The 19097-nt window shown below is 43.9% G+C and overlaps 1 protein-coding gene across 1 annotated transcript; it reads left to right on the top strand.

Annotated features, from left to right (window-relative positions):
• Positions 1–1915: 1915 nt before the first annotated feature.
• Positions 1916–18439, top strand: PTK6 (protein tyrosine kinase 6). Its single transcript, XM_048820435.2, has 8 exons — positions 1916–2358; positions 3129–3250; positions 4732–4895; positions 11149–11302; positions 13812–13973; positions 15360–15541; positions 16701–16854; positions 17651–18439. The coding sequence occupies exons 1-8, from the start codon at positions 2135–2137 to the stop codon at positions 17839–17841; spliced, it is 1353 nt and encodes a 450-aa protein (XP_048676392.1). The 5' UTR covers positions 1916–2134; the 3' UTR covers positions 17842–18439.
• Positions 18440–19097: the final 658 nt, after the last annotated feature.

Genomic DNA, 19097 nt, shown 5'->3' on the forward strand with positions numbered 1-19097 from the left:
AGAAATATAGAACAGTCAAGTATCAGGGGGTAACCATGTTAGTCAGTATCCACAAAAACAACAAAGAGTCTGGTGGCACCTTAAAGACCAAAAGATTGATTTGGGCATAAGCTTTTCGTGCATCTGAAGAAGTGGGTTTTTTACCCACAAAAACTTATGCCCAAATACATCTGTTAGTCTTTAAGGTGCCACCAAACTCCTTGTTGTTTTTATAGATCAGTCAGTTTAACTTCGGTACCCTGAAAGATAATGGGAGCAAATCATCAAACACTTTGTAAGCACCTAGAAGATAATAAGGTGACAGTAACAGTCAACATGGATTTGTCAAGAACAAATCATGTCAAACCAACCTAATATCCTTCTTTGGCAGGGTAACAAGCCTTATGAATGGGGGAAACAGTAGCTGTGATATACCTCAACTTTAGTAAGACTTTGGATACAGTCTCACATGACCTTCTCATAAGCAAACCAAGGAAATATAGCCTAGACAAACTTACTATAAGGTGGGTGCACAACTGGCTGGAAAACCATACTCAAAGAGGAGTTATCAATGGTTCACAGTCCAGCTGGAAGGCCATATCGATGGGGGTCCCGCAGGGATTTGTCTGGAGCCTGGTTCTATTCAATATCTTCATAAATGATTTGGATAATGGCACAGGGAGTACACTTATAAAGTTTGTGGATGAAACCACCCTGGGAGAAGTTGCAAGTGCTTTGCTTTGGAAGCCAGGATTAGAATTAAAAATGACTTCCCTGTGCCTCAGTTTCCCCTATTGCTGGACTGTGAACCATTGATAACTCCTCTTTGAGTATGATTTTCCAGCCAGTTGTGCACCCATCTTATGTAGGTTTGTCTAGGCTACGTATTTTGAGATCTGCAGGTGAAAAGCCCTGTATGGACCCCGTCCAGAACCCAGCAAAGTCAACAGGAAGTGTTCCATTGACTTCAACGAGAATTGGATCAGGCCCCATAAGAGGCACAGGGTAGGGGGATCGGACCGCACATACAGCTGAGTGGCTTTATGAGGCAGTTATTACATATGGCACATAACGGTGCAAGGCAATATCCTCCTGGCCTCTGTTTTGGGGCATGAGAGAGACATTGACCACAGCTCCCTGCCCCAAAACAGAGGCCAGGATATTGCTTTACACCCTTATGTGTCATGTGTAATAACTGCCTTTTTAACATGCGTGAAATCCTCAGGCTAACTCAAGAATCGCCACTAACCCTCTAAAATTCCATTTTATTCCCTATTCCCCTCCCCTTCGCCTCTTTCCCCATTTTCTCTCTCTTCCCTTTCCTCCCTGTTTAACCTCCTTGACCCTCATCTCTCTCTATAAATTCCTCTCCCTCTCTTGTCTTCTAGCATCTCTGTTTCCCCCCTTTCTCTCCCCTTCCCCTCTTCCATGTAGCAGCCTACAGCTGGGTGAAATTCACTCATGGGACGGCTACGCTGCAATCAAGGGGTGTGCTTGCAATCTAGCTAGCTTGGGGACCAATGGCAATGAAGCCATGACAACACGGCTAGCCACCCAAATGATACCTAAGGTCCCAGGTGGGCTTGTATAGCCCGGGATGAAGTCCGTCCTGCCACAGCGTCACTGCTATCTGTATGTGAGTGAGTTAGAGTAAAGGTAGGCCCTGTATGTCTGCACATGGCAATCACACCTCCCAATTGCAGTGCAGACGTACCCTAAAGTGAAACCTCATCGGTCACGCATGGCCCCTCCGCCTCTGGCCTTTAGCTAGGCAGCCCTGCTTGCTTCACAGGATTGGTGCCTTGCACCCACCTGAAACCTAGCAGTAATTCACTTGGCTTCCTTCTGTCCTTTTGTTGCCAAAAGAGGCGTGGCTTAAGGGCAGGGCTGCAATTTAGCTATAAAGAACATGATGTGCAGAGGGCGTTTTGCAAAGTCTGCTCCTGGCAGGTACCATCTGACCTGCCTCCGGTGAGATGAGTTGGCAGAGTTACACAGACACTTTTGGAAGGCAGCAGGAGACAAGCATTCCAGGGCTGCTCGGCACAGCTGTTTAAAGAGCTCATGGCTGGAAAACTATGAGAACCTCGTTGACCTTGGCTCTGCTGCGGGGAAACCTAACTTCTGCCATAATTCAGCTCCTCCACCCGGCAGCATGAATTCCAGGCTTGGAGCCAGTCCTCTGTACACCAGCCTCTGGGACTTTGATGCCAGGACACGGACAGAAATCAGCTTCCGGGCAGGAGACCTATTCCAGGTCATCAGGCAAGAAGGAGAATGGTGGTGGGCCAAGAAAGTCGATGGCTCGAACAGGATCCTAGCTGAAGGTTATGTTCCTTACAATTATTTAGCTGAGCAGGAGACAATGGAGGCAGAACCGTAAGTAAAACCCCGCTGGGGTCAGGAATCGTAACCACTGTTTAATGCTGGAAGATCAGAGGGCTTTGCACTTGTTAGCCAAATGGCAGTTTAGCCAAGCCAAGCAGTTTGGTGTCAGTGTCTGAACCTGATCCATAGATTCTCATTTGTTCTAGAGGAAACTACCACCCTTTTACAAAGGGTTAGGTTACAATGAAACTCCGGGGCAGCATCCCACAAGGCAAGGCCCAAGAGAACCTATGTCTGACACCCATATGCCCAGCACTGGATGACAAGGACAGCCTCTGGACAGGGAAGTAGGGAGGACTAGCTATCTAGGGCCTGAGTCATGGGCATGCTCTGGCTGCCTTTGTGCCATGCCAGTGACCCAGAGCAGGCATAACCTTAGGTCAACAAGCTTCATTTATGGCTGTTTTGCCTCACCAATGTGGTGCAAAGCAGGGGAAGGGTCCTGGGAAGCCTGAACCCCTACTCTTCGGCTGTGAATCCCAGAGAGACAATGCAACAATCCCAAAAGAAGTCATAGATGCAGAAAGAGACTGAACCTTCCTTAGCTTGGGGGATGTGTTTAGGGAGCGGGGGGTAGGGTCCTGTCCACTGAAGCAGGTTCTTTGTGATTTGGGGGATGCAGAACAGCAACACAGCGAAGTCTCTCGCTGGTCATGGAGTTGTTACAATAGAGCTAGCTAGGTTATGCAGAGATCCTCGTGTGTGCTGATGCTCTAGAGAGACTCCATTTCAACACAAGTTTATTTTCTCTCCTCCTCCAGCTGGTTTTTTGGGCAGATCTCACGTTCTGAGACTTTACAGAGACTGTTGTCGGATAAGAACAAGACCGGGGCCTTTCTAATCCGAATCAGTGAGAAAAAAGATGCTGAATACGTGCTTTCAGGTAAGTCAAGCTATTTCTCTCCCTCCTTCTGACCCACCCTCTGTAACAAGACACCAGCCCTTTTGCTTAGACCTCTGAATACGGAATTTCCTTTTCTGGACTATTGAGCAATTTCACAGGAGCCAGCCATGCTAAAGAGACACTATCCATTTTTTTGAATTGGCTAAATTGGAAGAACCTTCCCCTTTTGGATAGAGTGCCCTTTCATTCAATGGTATGTCTTGATTTCTTTCTTTAATTCCTTTGTAATAAGTAAGGGGTTTTTTTCTGCTCCACCTGTTCCTATTAATAAGGCATTTTCCTGTGAAATTGTTTAGCTTGTTACTCCAGGGAATCGGTGAAACTGACCATAAACAAAACTTTGTCAGATGCTGAAAATACACTAATGCTTCTTCCACCCATTTCTTTCACAGCTAGCGAGCTGGGTAGATACAAACATTTTGGAAAGAAGTGTGCTCAGCAGGCTGGCGTGTCTCTTTAAGAAACCACATGTGACCACTTTCCATTCCATAGTATAGAAATCACATACTTATTCCCCTCCTCCATCCCAGATCACACGCATTGCAAGTTGTTCCTTTGAGCCAACTGCTCGGACTGCTGCTAGAAATGGGGATTCTGAGCCTCTCTGTAACAGGAAGACAGCAGTAAAGTTTACAGCGTGCAATTCCTATGGTTAATCTCCTGCGGCTGCACGAAGCCTCAGGACAATACCTACCAGGAAACAGAGCAAAAATAACCCAGATGTTTGCCAGGAATGAGTGATTTAAGTTAAGGGCAGGGCCTTAAATGTAAACATGTATTTAAACCTAAAAAACCCCCATAGTTCCAGCTGAAATCGGGCCGGCTTGTGAGTTCCAGGAAGACTTGTGGCAGAGCATGTGTCTAACAGAGGTGTGCATTGAGTCAGTGTGCAGCAGGGAACAAGGATCAGAAACACAAGATAAGAGGACACTGGATTCTGCTCTGTAAGCATTGGCAGTGTTTGAAGGGAACTGACCCACTAAAATTCCTGAATGCATTGCTAGTCATCACTAATACACATTCTCGTTAGCTAAATATTTGGTTTATTTCCATACCCGGAGTGAGCAAGGTGCTTTATAGCCACTGTTAGAGGTGTTCTCTGTCTCCAGGGGTTACAATCGCCATTACACCAAGGGCCTTATTTCCAAAGGGGCTGAGCACCCACAACTCTGGAGTCAATGAGAGCGACAGCTTGTTCAGCACCTCTGACAGCCGAGCCTTAAGTTAAAGCAAATTGGTGATTTTAGTGAGGGATCACCACATTCGATTCTGAAACCCAGGTGTAGGAGGTAGGCAGACCCTGAACAAATCCAAACCTTTCCCCCACCAGTGACAGGTGTGTGAGGAATGACTTCTTGCCTCTTGGCATGCTGTCAGTTACTGGCACAGGAAGGTAGCAACACATTTAATGACTGTTTTGCATTGTGTGCTCCTTCTGCCTCTCCTCCTTGATTTCACAGTTCGGGATGACTCAATTGTGAGGCACTACAAGATCTGGCAGAACCCCCAGGGGAACCTCTACATGAACGTGGTGTTCTCCTTCCCTGATCTGCGCAGCCTGGTGGAGCATTACAAAGCGAAGACCCTCTCCCACGGCCTGAGACTGACCGTCCCCTGCTGGAAGGTAAATCTGAGCCAGCCAAGAACTGCCAGGATGATGCTTGTGGTGGGAACGTTAGTTGGTGAGTGGGTCAGGATATGGCAGGGCAAGCTTGATGTCTTCTTGCATGCAGGCCTGGAGGTCAGATGGGTTCAGTACAGGGGTGACTGCGTGAAATACTATGGCTTGTGTTACACAGGAGGTCAGATGGGCTCGATCACAGGGTGAAATTCTCTGGTTTGTGTTGTTCAGGAGATCTTAAAATCTATTAGTTAGACCAGGGGACTTGAAATCAGAAGACCTGGATGCTATTCCTGACTCTGTCACTGACTCTCTGACTTTGGGCAAGTCCTGAAACCTCCCTGTGCCTCAGTTTCCCAATATGTAACATGAGGAGAATAATACCCACTTTTGTGGAATCATTAGGAGGCAGATGCCATCTAAGCACCGAGGGCCAGATTTCAAAGGTATTTAAGTGCCTGGAGATGCAGATAAGCACATAGTAGAGTTTTCAAGAGCTGGTAAACAGGTTAAGCCCCTAACTCCCATTGAAATGAATAGAAGTTAGATGCCTAATCTGTTTAGGCATTTTTGAAAATCCCTCTAGGCACTTACCTGCATCTTCAGGTGAGTAAATACCTTTGCAGATCTGGCCCTAAGTATTCTTATTGTTAGGTGATACGTGAGTTGGCACACTTATACCATGAGAGAGATACCATGGTCTAGATCCTGCCATGAGTGCAGGGGACTGGACTAGATGACCTCTCGAGGGCCTTCCAGTGGTATAATTCTATGACTTCAGGAACTCAGCCAGAGGTTATGAGTCTATTATAGGAGTGGGTGAAGTTCCGTGGCCTGCGATGTGCAGGAGGTCAGACTAGATGATCACAATGGTCCCATCCGACCTTAAAGTCTATGAGTCTATAAGAGAATGATTAAAGAATTGGATAACATGCCTTATAGTGATAAACTCTAGGAGCTCCATCTGTTTACCTTAACAAAGAGAAGGCTAAGGGATGGCTTGATCACACTCTGTACGTACCTGCATGGGGAACAAAACTTTGACAATGGGCTCTTCAGTCTAGCAGGCAAAGGTATAACGAGCTATTGGCTGGCCGTTGAAGTTAGACAAATTCAGATTGTAAATAAATCATCATCATTTTTTTTTTTTTTTTACCAGTGGGACACCTTACCACGGGCTGTCGTGGAGTCCCCATCACTGGCCAGTTTAAAATCCAGATTGGATGTTTTTCTAAAAAAATATGCTCTTGTTCAAACAGAAATTAATTCAGGGAAGACCCATGCCCTTTCTTATCCAGGAGATCACGCTTGTTAATCACAATGGTCCTCTCTGGCCTTATAAATCTGCGAATGAGTAAATAAATCAGCCCCCAACACAGAAATGCACACTTAGTGTCAACCGAACACTGCCCTCTAGTGACTGCACGTATATTATATGCTCCTGGGGGAATTCTGCCCCACTGCGCACACGCAGAATTCATATCCTCTGCAGATTTTTTTGCTTCCCCACAGAAAAATGGAGAACCAAAGAAATCTGCGGGGGACACATGCCCCTTCCCAGGCAGCCCGGATATCTCTCTTCGAGCACCTGGAGCAACTGGTGGAGATCACTGCTGGGGGTGCGGGGCTGGGCGTGTGTGGGGAGACATCAATCACCGCCAGGCGGACGGGGCTGGGTGTGCGTGTGACTGAATGAGCGCGAGAGGCTATTGCAGCACTCCCCACATGGAGGGATAGAGCTTCAGGTTGTTTGGAGGTAGGTTCAAGGCAGGCTTTATCCCCTCAAGAAGAGCAGAAAATGTAGCAGCCTGCCTGCTTAGTTATTAATGTTCCTACTGTTGTTATTGAATTGTTCCCATTCTTAATCAATTCCCCCAGCAGCATAAAACAGGTGTAAAAGTTGTAAGGCTCCATTACATTGCCAGGGTGGTGTAAAGGCACTTTATTGTAAATGACAGGAAGGGAATCCTCAGCTAGGAAAGATCTATGTGGTTTCTTGCTTTTTTCCGCTGCTCTAGTGGCACAATGGGATTAGATTACAGCTCAGAATCTATTTTATTTACCTATTTTAAAAAAAGACTTTGAGGGCAAATAAAACATTTGTCAAGCAGTCAATAAAATATCAAGACAGTCAGACCTAAGCACTTCCCGAAGTAGCCAGCCAGGTCCAGATGAAGTTACCAAAGGGATATTCATTCTTATGCATGACGTGAATGGCTTTCACATCCTGCACCGAAAACAGCTATGCCAGCTTCTCATGCTCAAGAATTCCCTGCAAAACTGCATACGGAGGGGGACAAATTATTTTACGCGTCCTGCAATCTTGTTCTCAATCATGACCGACGGTCTGTAATTTGTTGATTATTTTGCCTTAAAAAAAACCCCAAACTGAAGGAAGATACGGCTTAAGAGGAAGACAGAAAAAAGTACACTGAAAAACAAAACACAGGTGGAGAAAGAATGTGTGGAGGTGAGTGGAAAATATCAGAAAATGTTATAATACAGAAAAATAAGATAAGTAGCTTAGAAAAGCTATACTGATGGGGTCTCTTCGCTTGCTCGGAGATCTGGAATTGACAGCTCTGGTTTTAAACTTTTTTTAAGTGATGACTGTGGTCAGTCTTCTGTTGATGATAACACACTTTACACTGTCACTTTTGCACTTTCACGTGATGTTCTACAGTCGATTGTAATTTAATAATGCACTTTTGTTATTGAGTGCGAGTCTCCTTGAATAGAGGCATAAGCCAAATAACTGAATATTACAATATATATGTAATCATGTGATCATTTACTATACTATAAATCTAAATTAAAATCTAGACATTTGGAACTAAATATAACGTGAATAAATGTATTAATCTAAGATTAAAAACGTTTCATGGATAGTAAACACTGGTGCTCACTCAAGACTCACCTAACTTCTCTACTTTCAGATTTGTATAGCACGAGTGAAGACACTAGCAGGTGCCAACATCCCTATGTCAAAGATGGACCACCCACTTGTGGGACAATTTCTTGACAGCAGGGTCTAGAATGGTGGTGCAATTCCTGATAGGACACAACTGACTGAGTCACACTCACCTGAAGTGTACCTCAAAGGAAAGGAAAACTTAAAACTGAAGCTTAAAGACAAGAAAATCGCTATTATCTTTGATGAATGTTGTGATGATGAGGCAAGATCAGTTCTGAATGTACTGTTTACACCATTACAACCTGCTTGCCGTGGGCATGTTAACTCTCTTTTGATGGATAAAATGTTTTCAGATGCTGTTAATCAGTCAGCTGTTTCACAGGCTGTAGTCAAAGCAGGAAATGAGTACCAGCTTGATTATGAAAATGTTTTAGTAATTGATACTGACAATGTTAGTTACATGAAAAAGGCATTTGATTCTGTGTTTTCTACACTGTTTCCAAATACTGTGCATATCACCTGTTTAGCACGTATTGTTAATTTAATTGGTGAATCATTTAGAAAGCCTTTTCAGCTGGTTGAGACATATGTAAAGTGCTTTGAAAACATGTTCTATAACTCTGGTAGTAGGAAAGTGAGGTACCTCCATTTCATGAACCAGAAACTACAAGAGGAGTCTCCAGATGCAAAAGCATCCATGCCTTGTAGCCCGGGTAGAACACACTGGAACATCTGGTTCCATGAAGTTCAGTATCACTCTAAGAACTTTCAGTTCTACAAAGAGTTCTTCAGTGAAGAGAGCAACAGCATCTCCTCAGTTTCTGTGCAAACTATTCAGAAAATGCTGAATGACCCAACTAAATATGTAAAAAGAAAAGGAGTACTTGTAGCACCTTAGAGACTAACCAATTTATTTGAGCATGAGCTTTCGTGAGCTACAGCTCACTGCTGTAGCTCACGAAAGCTCATGCTCAGATAAATTGGTTAGTCTCTAAGGTGCTACAAGTACTCCTTTTCTTTTTGCGAATACAGACTAACACGGCTGTTACTCTGAAACTAAATATGTGTTATTGAAAGTACAGATCACTTTTCTAGCACAGAAAGATGAACAAAGTCTGTTTAAATCTGGCATTTGAGAGCAGGAAGGATTGCACTGTTAAAGCATTTGACCTTCTGGAAGAACAGCAGATATATTTCAGTTCACATCTAGAGCTCCCTTGAGAAAGCACCTCAGAGTTTTTCAAATTTAGGGAAAACTTATCTCCTGTTGAAAGACTAGCCTTTCTAGATCTCTTTAAAGAGGCAGTCCATTAAGCTTCTCAAAAGCTTAACAAATATTTGTCCTTTGGACAACCAGGTCTGAATTTTCTGAAGGCTTGTAGGTTATTTGATCCTCATTGTGTTTATATCTTGCCAGTACACTGTGTGAGTATTTTCAAGCAATACGTGGTTTTTCTGAGGTACCTGAACAGGAGCTAAAACTGTACAAGGAAAAGATCGTGCTTGAAGCTATTCAAAGTAAACCTATTTTTGTAGACCTCCAAGTGTTTTTTGCTGTCGGTGAAAGAGAGGATTCCAAATATTGCCAAATTGACCCTGAATTGCATAAATGCTGTCTCAAACCCTGCAGATGCAAAAAGAAGTTTTTCACTGTACAATTTGATCCTTTCAGCAAGAAGGAAATCACTAAGTGAGAAAAACTTGAAGGCTCTTTGTTTTCTGTACTGTAATGTAAATAAAAATACCGGATTATAATGAAATGCAGGACAATGATTAGCAAAATTGAATGACTTTCATGTGTGAAAGTCTGAGCAATTTAAAATGACATTCTACATTATTTTTATTTTGCTGTTTGGTGATCTGTAATGTAATTTAAATCAAAGTCCAGAATTATAAGTGGAATGCAGGATATTGGTTACCAAGTAATTGCAACGTAACTTTCATGTGTTTAGGTAATGCTGGATTGTTGTGACTTTTTTCTGTATTGCAGTTTAAATAAATTACTAAAATAATTGAAACTGGCATGATTATGTTGCGTTATTTTGACAAATAAAATATGCAGAATTTTGCAGAATTTTTAATTTTTGGTGCAGAATTTTTAATTTTTTGGCGCAGAATTTCCCCAGGAATAAAATTATACAAGTTCTTTCAATGCTGTATATACATCCTATTAGTCACTGCCCATTTTGTAAGATCAGCAACTATAGAAATCAAATTTGCTTGGCAAAAATAGATCCCTGGTATAAATATTGAAGTCAGGGGAGTTACCCTCAGAATTATGTTGGCAAATTAATGCATAAAAATATCAAGAAATGGCAAAGGAGACTGAAGGAGCAAGGTATCAGGATAGCATCTCGGCTTGGCAGGTGGTTTGGGTGTATATTGGAGCTTTGTGGGGGTGGAAGATAGATGCAGACCCCCAGATACCACTTGTATATCATATGACTAAGGAAGCATGTAGCATCTCTTATGCTCACCCAGTGACATGGAAATAGCAGCTGATATGTAGACCATTCCTTAACACCTTCACTGCTGCCTGTGCACACATGCCTCACTATAACAGAAGAAGGATGCAATGAAGAAGCCTTGTCTCGCAAATAGGACACCTGTAGAGAAGTCAGCCAAGCCACCAGCTTTTGCTTCATAGATATTCATATTGGAAACCTTGAGATTTGGCAACAAAAAAATCATAGATTTAACCCTAGGGGGGAAATCATTTCCAATTGTGACTATGTCACATAGGCTGCAGTTAGGAACTTGGCCTGGAGTGCACCTTTGCTCTCTAGATAGTGAAGTCTCATTTGTTTTTGGAATTAAAAAAAACACTTTTCCTTGGTGAAGTGGCATGGGGTTTATGCTTGTAGACACTGCCTTTCATGTTGCAAAAGAGAAAGTAAAGAAAGAGAAGGTGGCATTTTTGCAAGTGGAGAAACGTGTGTTGCCTGCCCCCAAATGGTCTAATTGTCTAGGTGCTTACATGGCTTCCCTCAATGTGGTCTGCAAAACATCTCCATGGTATCTGAGCTCCTCCATGGTAATGACACATTGGAGGAGCACAGTATTCTGGAACATCTTGGTGTCAACTGAGTGGTGTAGAGCGAATGGCATTGTACATCCTTTCTCTGGATGTATAATCCCATTGATCACCCTGATCGATCGGTTCATCAGCCCTTGCAGAGAGCACCAATCACAACAGAGAGCACCGATTCATGTTGTTCTAGCCAGTCCTTCAGCCACCTGCTGGCCAGGCTGTCAGTGGCAGATGTATATCTCCATTATTTCCCCCGATGGACTTTCTCAGGCTGAAACAGTATAAAGTTGTTTTGTTGTTGTTTAATCTAGCAAGAACAAGAGCCCCTGCCTCACTGGGATGAATGGGAAAGACCCAAAGAAGAATTCAGTCTGGTCAAGAAGCTGGGAGCTGGATACTTTGGAGAGGTCTATGAAGGATACTGGAAAAACAAGGTCAAAGTTGCAATTAAAACAATCCCCAAAGGTGACAGCTTTTCTTCTGGAGGAATGTTTGTATTCTTTATCTAGAGAGGGTAGCAGTGGCTTGTCTTCTCTCTGCTGCTTCAGCTTCCCCCATTGTCTGGCTAGTCTCAACCCCTGGCCAAACCAAAACTCTACCCTTTTCAGGATAACGAGAGTCCATTGACAACAAACAGCTGTTCTAACGCAAGTCTAAGCCTTCACCCCCAGTCCAGTGGTTCTGACGCAGCCCTCTCCTGAACAAAGAACATACCCCTCCCATGGTTCCAGAGCCTTGCCTGCTTCTTTGGCCTTTTTCCTGGATCTTTCTCAGACTGCTACCCACAGCCCCTCCTAGCCTCCTTCCCTGATTTCCTCTCAGCAAAGACCCCAGTCACTGCGGCAGCAGGCCTCTCCTACCTGTCAACAGAAGATTATTATAGGCAGGAGATTGGAAAAAAGAGAATTTATATTCCTGCTCCCTTTCCCAGCATTTTTTTCTCTAGCCTATAATTGCAAGGGTGCCTCCAGGAACTACAACTCCCAGAATGCCTTGTTGCATGAGTAGGGTTGTATCACTGTAGACATGCGTTCCACTCTGATAGAAGATCATCAGTCGTTGTTGCTGGGTTTTTTTAAGGGCAGTGAAGAAATGCAAAGTATTTGTAACCACTGTGGTTATGGTGCAAACTCACCCCCACCCCTGAGGTTTGCCTTTATCTTTGACTTATATAATAACAAAGCCCTTGGCAGGCCTGTATCTAGAACATGAACTGTAGCCCCAACTCCGTTCTGAGCAGGCTTTTCCTAGGGTTTCTCTCTGAAAGGCCTTCCTCCTGCTTTGTCTGGCTCCAAAAAATCTACCCTAAGTTCAAACCCAGCCAGGTCTATGGATTTTAGTGTGTTAGCCTGCATCTTGATGAGTATTGAGAGACCTTTTCACTTGTGTTAAGCTAATTGAGCCAACGTTATTGAAAAACCACTTCCTTTGTGCCCATCAGGACATGGCTTTGTAGTCCTGAGTGGGAGATAATAGGTCCCACTTGGTCCAGCTGCCAAAATGAGTCACTAAAGTCCCAAGGCTCCATGCAGGGTCCTAAAGCTGATACCAACGTTGGCCATTTTGCCATACTGGGTATGGTGGGTCCCGCGCTTTTTGTGGCGGGGGGTGCTTGGACACCACCCCTTGCCCTCTTGGGGAGCTGAGGGATCCGCTAGTGGCCCGGGAAGGTGGTAGAGGAGAGAAGCGGGGAAGGGGTCTGGGCTTGCTCCTCACTTTGAGCCCCAGCCCCTCTCAACCTCTGTGGGTTTCTTACCCTCTTCCCCTTTGGGTAGGGTTACCCTCAGTCCTTGACACTCGGGGAGGGAGTCTCCCTGCCCTCCCTTCCTCCAGTTCTCTGGTCTTTTAATTCTCAGCAACACACCTCCAAACTCCAGCCCTCTCTCCTTCCTCACACCACCCTGTCTGCCTGAAGCAGGTTTTTTTTAATTAGGTTCCTGACAGGGCCTTGATTGGCTACAGGTGCTCCAATTAACCTGTAGTAAGCTTCCCTACTCTACAGGGAACCATCCTTAATTAGCCTAGGGCTTATGCCTGCCCACTTCCCAGACCCCAGTAAGATCACTCTCCCACTGCTCCTGGGCCCTGCTGCATCACACCTGTCACCGTATTAGTATGCTGAGAGGTACAGGTGACTGAATGGGTCACAAACCCCCTTTGAGATGGGGTGCGAACGCACCCTTCAATTAACACAACTCTCAGGATAAGTTAAGCACAGGCGTCTCCCCTAAGACAACGGGGGGGCGGGGGGGCGGGGAGGGGAAAGAGGTTGTGAGCTCACTCAGGAGTTTTAAACTGGGTGGGCAGAGTAGAGGGGCTTTTGATTGAGGTGTGAGTGTGAAGGGAGAATGCACAGAAACTAAGACCACATAGAAGAGAGAGCAGCTGAGGCAAAAATCCAGAAAGCCAGGCAGTAGCCTGTGAGCACAATGTGACCCTGGAAAAGCTAGAGAGAGAGCTTTTGAGACTGGTGTTGGCTAAAAAGGCTTGGGGCTGTAAGCTAAGACACCTCTCCTTTTGTTCTTGACTTCTCTTGCATTCGGAGAAGCAGGACTTTGGGCTTTGTACTTTGGACTATTTCCTTATAAATAAATAAGACTGCATCAAAGAAAATGCCAGACTCCATCAATTTCTGTTTCCAACTGGAACATCCTCACGGCCCCGAAATTTGACTAGCTGCTTAGGTCGAAAAGGGGCAACAGTATTAACACTATCACCTCAAGAGTAACACCAGAGACTAGCTCTGTGAAAAGCCCCATTTTAGGATTCCGCATCTCTCATCTACAAAGGGGTGTTAGTGGAACAATTTCTTTGTCCAAGTATTCTAAGTTGTTTTATGATGGACATGAATGCCCATGTCTCCATATCTCTTAGGTTTCTGCCAGTAGCCTTGGAAGAGGTAATTCAATGTTAAGATCTCTATTAAAGCACCTCATTCCTTTCCATTCTTTTTTCTTACACGGGTCCTTTGCAGCTGACCTGACGTACCAGGCCACTTTTAAGAATGAAACTCAGGTAATGAAGAATCTGAGGCACAAGCACATCCTCTCCCTCTATGCCATATCTTCTGTTGGAGACCCTGTCTACATCATCACCGAGCTCATGCTCAAAGGAAACCTACTAGATTTTCTCCGAGGTAAGGCAGAGTAGTGGTGTTCCCAGATGACTTCAAGCCATGGTGAGTGGAGAAAGAGGTTTGATCTTCAAGCCACCCTCTCCCTTCTTCCATAACTTACAGCAATGATACAAGCTGAGGTTAAAAAGAGGGCACTAGAGGATGGATCATAAAAACTAGAGGATGATCTCCCGGAAGGAGCTATCTCTGGAACAAGTATGACTGATCTAGTAGTAGGTGAAGCCAATGGCAGCTCTGGTTGTTCAGGTAGTAGCTGTCTCACGTAGGCTCCCAACAACGGAAGCCTCCAAAGTAATTGGTGTCCATTTTTTTAAATGGTGGTCTAGTCTCTTAGGAACCACAGATACCTCAAGGTGCTGGGATTAAGCAGGTAGAAAGTGACCCAGCTTTCACTTTTTGAAACCACCTAAGTGTCTTAAGAAGCTAAGTCTCTCACTGGACTCCTAAGGTTCAGATTTTCAAAGGTATTTTAGGTCCCTATACCCATGGGAGTTAGGCACCTAAATACCTTTGAGGGTCAGAGCCTAAGTCACTTTTAAAAAAGAAATTTAGGGTCCTAAGTGATTTTGTTGCTTTTGAAAATTTTAGCCCAAGACAGTTGTGGCGGGACGATACTAAACCCATGTCAGTGATTACCTTATACTTTTCGATGGCGGAGATAATTTAATTGTGGGGAAAAGTCAGAGGCACAGTTTCATCCTTGCTCTCCATCCATCATTGGTTTTAACAACAGCAGGGATGGAATTGATTCACTAAGTTCAGTGACGTCAACTTTTGTCATCCAAGGAAATGCAATACAGAGATCTATTGTGTTGGAGCAGGAGGTGTTTCCAGAGATATTTTGATTTTTCCCCCGATCTTTGGATACATTTACATTGTTGGGAGAATAAATAGTTAAAATTTACGCTGATAGGAAAAAAAACAGTAAAAATTTGCTGATTTTTTTTTAATATTTTTCCTGTTGTTTTTATCAAAGCTGGAAATTTTGTCTAAATTTCAAAATTTGAAAAATGTCAAGTTAAAATCTCTTAAAATTGAATATGTTTATGTCTTTGGAATTCTTCTTTCTATCTTTCTTTCTCACATGCTTCAACTTGTCAAATACAAAACCGAGCCTATTTTATCAGATGACGGAAGAGGTATTAGATCTACTGCTCTATCTCTGGAACTCTCTCTGGAATTTTTTGACTGAAATTAAATTTAACACATGAGCATGCTCTTACCCCTTTGTGACTTCTACACAGGCTTCCATGACCAGCTAAGATCTTGCTTTGCCTTTTTACCACAGTGTGGCTTCCACCATCCAGAGCTATTTTCCTGTCTTTGATCTAGATGGCCACTGGAGCTAGATAATAATAGAAGGATCTTTCGTTCACTTTTTATCAGAGTCAGAAGGAGAGCATCTGCAAACGACTGACCTGGTTGACATGGCATCCCAGGTGGCTGATGGAATGTGCTACTTAGAGTCTCAGAATTTTGTTCACCGAGATTTAGCTGCTAGAAATATTCTTGTTGGAGATAACAACATCTGCAAAGTGGGTGACTTTGGCCTGGCCAGGCTTATTAAGGTATTGTAAATCAACTCAGGGCTGACAACGGTTGGTTTGGAAGGGGGAAGTAAGGAAATGTGATTGCTGGACCCTGATGAATCCCTCAGTGAGTTTATGATAACATAATTGTGTGGGAGGGATAGCTCAGTGGTTTGAGCATTGGCCTGCTAAACCCAGGGTTGTGAGTTCAATCCTTGAGGGGGCCATTTAGGGTTCTGGGACAAAAATTGGGGGATTGGTCCTGCTTTGAGCAGGGGGTTGGACTAGATGACTTCCTGAGGTTTCTTCCAGCCCTGGTATTCTATGATTCTATAACAATGAGCCATAATCTGCTCACAGTTACCCCCATGCAACCTGCAGATGGATTTACTCCATGGCACTCTGAATACATTCCCCTCTGAGTAATGTTAAAATGTGGCTAACTTTGGACACACAAATTAATAGAGCAATAGGCGCATTTGCAAAGGAATTCTCTCAGGGCCTGATTCTGCAATCCATTCTCATGTAGGATTGTGTTTACTCATGTGAGTAACTCTATTCAACTAAGGCAGTGACAAGAGGTGAGGAAGGATTGTAGAATAAAGCTGGTTGGAATGGATCCAATGATCAGTAGATGGGAGAAGCTTTCCACAGCAGGTGCTGCTCAATCCCGAAACAACATTGACGACGAATACACTAAAGATCCCTTACGGCCAAATCCCTCCCAGTTTTCTGTGGTTGCAGAAGGCCTGGGAGCTGCTGAACCAGTATGGTTGCTCTGGTCAAGAGTTGGGGGGAAGGATATGGAGACAATGTGGGATGTGAAGCCATCCCATCGAGGCTCCCTGCCCAGTAGCACGTAGAGAAAAGGCCAGGGATGGAATCTCGGGGGTTGAGGGCGGGGAGAATGAGAGAGTCATGGAATATTATTCTGGGCTGACATGGACTGCGCAGAGGAGCTCCACAACTTGTGGGGGAGGGTGATTCCTCTTTTTCTGCTTTGCCTAGTTTTTCAGACTGGTCTCGTGCCTGGTCCTTGGAGAGCAATTAGCCAGTCTCACCTGCTGTGAAATCCCAGTTTTGTTTCCTGCAGTCCAAACCAAATGGCACAGATTTTTGACATCTGGAGGGAGCAGAGCCCTGCTTCCAGGAGCTGTATCTACCTCTCCTTTTAATCACAAATCCTTTGTGTTTGCAGGATGATGTGTACTTGTCTGACTCCCACAATATCCCCTATAAATGGACAGCCCCTGAGGCCATTTCCCACGGACGCTATTCCATCAAGTCCGATGTTTGGTCTTTTGGGATCCTTCTGTATGAAATTATCACCTATGGACAGATTCCATACCCAGGTATTGTGCCTTATGCTGTGTGCAACTCCTCGCCATTCAGCTTAATTTCACAGAGTATTGTGGAAAGCACCTGCTTTGTGTTTGGTTTGGAGCCCAAGGTAGAGTCATCGGCAAGAAGCCATGATGACTGGAGCTGTGCAAATAATGGATTTTTCAGGTCCCTGGCTATTCCAAAAAAGGGAAGAAAATTGTTTTGATTTTGAGCATTTTGGAAAAGTTTTTAATTTTTTAAAAATAACATAATTAAAGGAAATTTTGAAACAAAAAGACATTTCAAATGTGAAGACTGATACATTTCATTTGGAATTTTCTAAATGAAACATTTTGGTTCTTTTGGCATTTTTTAAAAGTTGTTTTCGAACAGAAACTATTTGATGAAACTGACCCGAATGCACATGGTTCGATGTTACCAAATCTGCATTCTTCACTGAAAATAAATGTCAAAAAATTTCACCCAGCTCTTGTGCTGACAAGATACACACGTTACAGGCATCAAAGCTTAGGAAAACACTCTTCTTCTGAATGCATCACAGTATAAAGCAAGGTTAAAGTCTCCTTTCTGCCCTCAGTTACACCAGCATATTTCCCGTTGACTTCCCGTTGACTTGAGTGTAACTGAGGGCAGAATTGAGCATGGCAATTTATATTGCAGCCACTTTCCCAAGTGCATACAAGGAGGAATAGTGGCACTTACCCCCAAAGATAGTGGATTCCGGTTGTTATTCTGGCTGCACTTGGGTGACTGAAGACCCCCTGCAGTTATGCTTCTAATACACTTTTTCTTCCTTATTTGTAGGTATGAGTAACAGCGAGGTTTGCAAAAAAGTCCAAACAGGTTTCAAGATGTCCTGCCCACCAAAGTGCCCACCCATGCTCTATGAAACCATGCACAAGTGCTGGCAGCTCAGTCCAGATCAGAGGCCTGACTTCCAGCACCTCAAAGGAAAACTCCACAGTTTCACATACTACGAGAACCCAGAGTGGTAGCCGCACAGAGGAGCCCTTCTTTTACTGTTTCCTTTCACCTCTTTTTAAGCCTGACATTTCTGTTATAAAGACTTCTGGATATGAAACCAATAGCTCCCTGGCCTCTGAAACAAGTACACACTGTAGGTCGGATATCTGCAGGCTTTTCCTAGATCATTTTCTGAAGAATAGGGATTCTGTACTAAGGATACATGCTTAAAGAACAGGAACAGCTGTTTCCAGAGAAGATGAATCTATTTCAGAAGCTAGGACTCATTTCACTTGTTTTCAATCATTTCACACAAAAAATCTGAAGAAAGACCAGCAAAACCATTTGGAGTTGATTCTCTCCCCCTAAGAGACAATATATTCCTTCTGTCCGCCTTGCAAATTCATTTCAAGACTTCCTGCTGACCAGACCATTGTATAATTATGTCTGATCCATAGACGCGATGGTGTTCTGTAAGACTGAATTTTTGCAGTAATGTTAGAATGTGTAAATGATTAGCAAAATATATGGCAATAATCTACATGTCCCAGGGGAGCCTTTATCGGACTCCACTGTGAGGAATAACAGAATGATCAGCTGCACAAGACTCCAGGGTCTTGGAAAGGGAGCAGTGGGAATCTCTTTACATTAGTCTACCCACCTTTTCCAATAGAGAACACATGATTCTATTCAAAATGTGCTGTAGGGGGCCCATGCATTGAACTGCAACTTTGGATTCCATTGCTTTGCTTCAATACAAATTGTTATACGCTGACTGCTGCGCTGGATGGGGTCACTGCATGCTGCCACTGTTCAAAAAGTACATCACGATGACCATTAATATATAATGCATTGTGCATCCAATTCTGCACCACACATTGGGTGCAATCCAGGATATATATTTTAGAGTAATGAGGGTTAGCCCCAAATCCATTATGTTCCCTTTCAATCCATTTTTTTTATTTGCTTCACTCCACATTATGCATGTATTTTAATTATCTCAAATCACCAGCTGGGCAGGGGATGGGACTGCATAGTCCTAGCCCAAAGTCCAGGTAAATGCTTGCGCGAAAAGCTCCCAAGCATCAAACTCAGACTGTGGTGAACCAGCAGAGGGAAAGTTCTGCATCCAGACATCTTCCACCAGGAGTGCCCAGCCCTGCTTTAAGTTCTCCGGCTTCTGAATGGAAGGATTGTCACCCTGAACATCTCAGCTGGCCTGTGCAGGATTCCAAGTGCAGACTATGGAGAGGAGAATGAACGGTTGAGGTGGAAGATGCTGGGATGT

Source organism: Caretta caretta, chromosome 13, assembly GCF_965140235.1.
Source record: "Caretta caretta isolate rCarCar2 chromosome 13, rCarCar1.hap1, whole genome shotgun sequence".
NCBI lineage: Eukaryota > Metazoa > Chordata > Testudines > Cheloniidae > Caretta > Caretta caretta.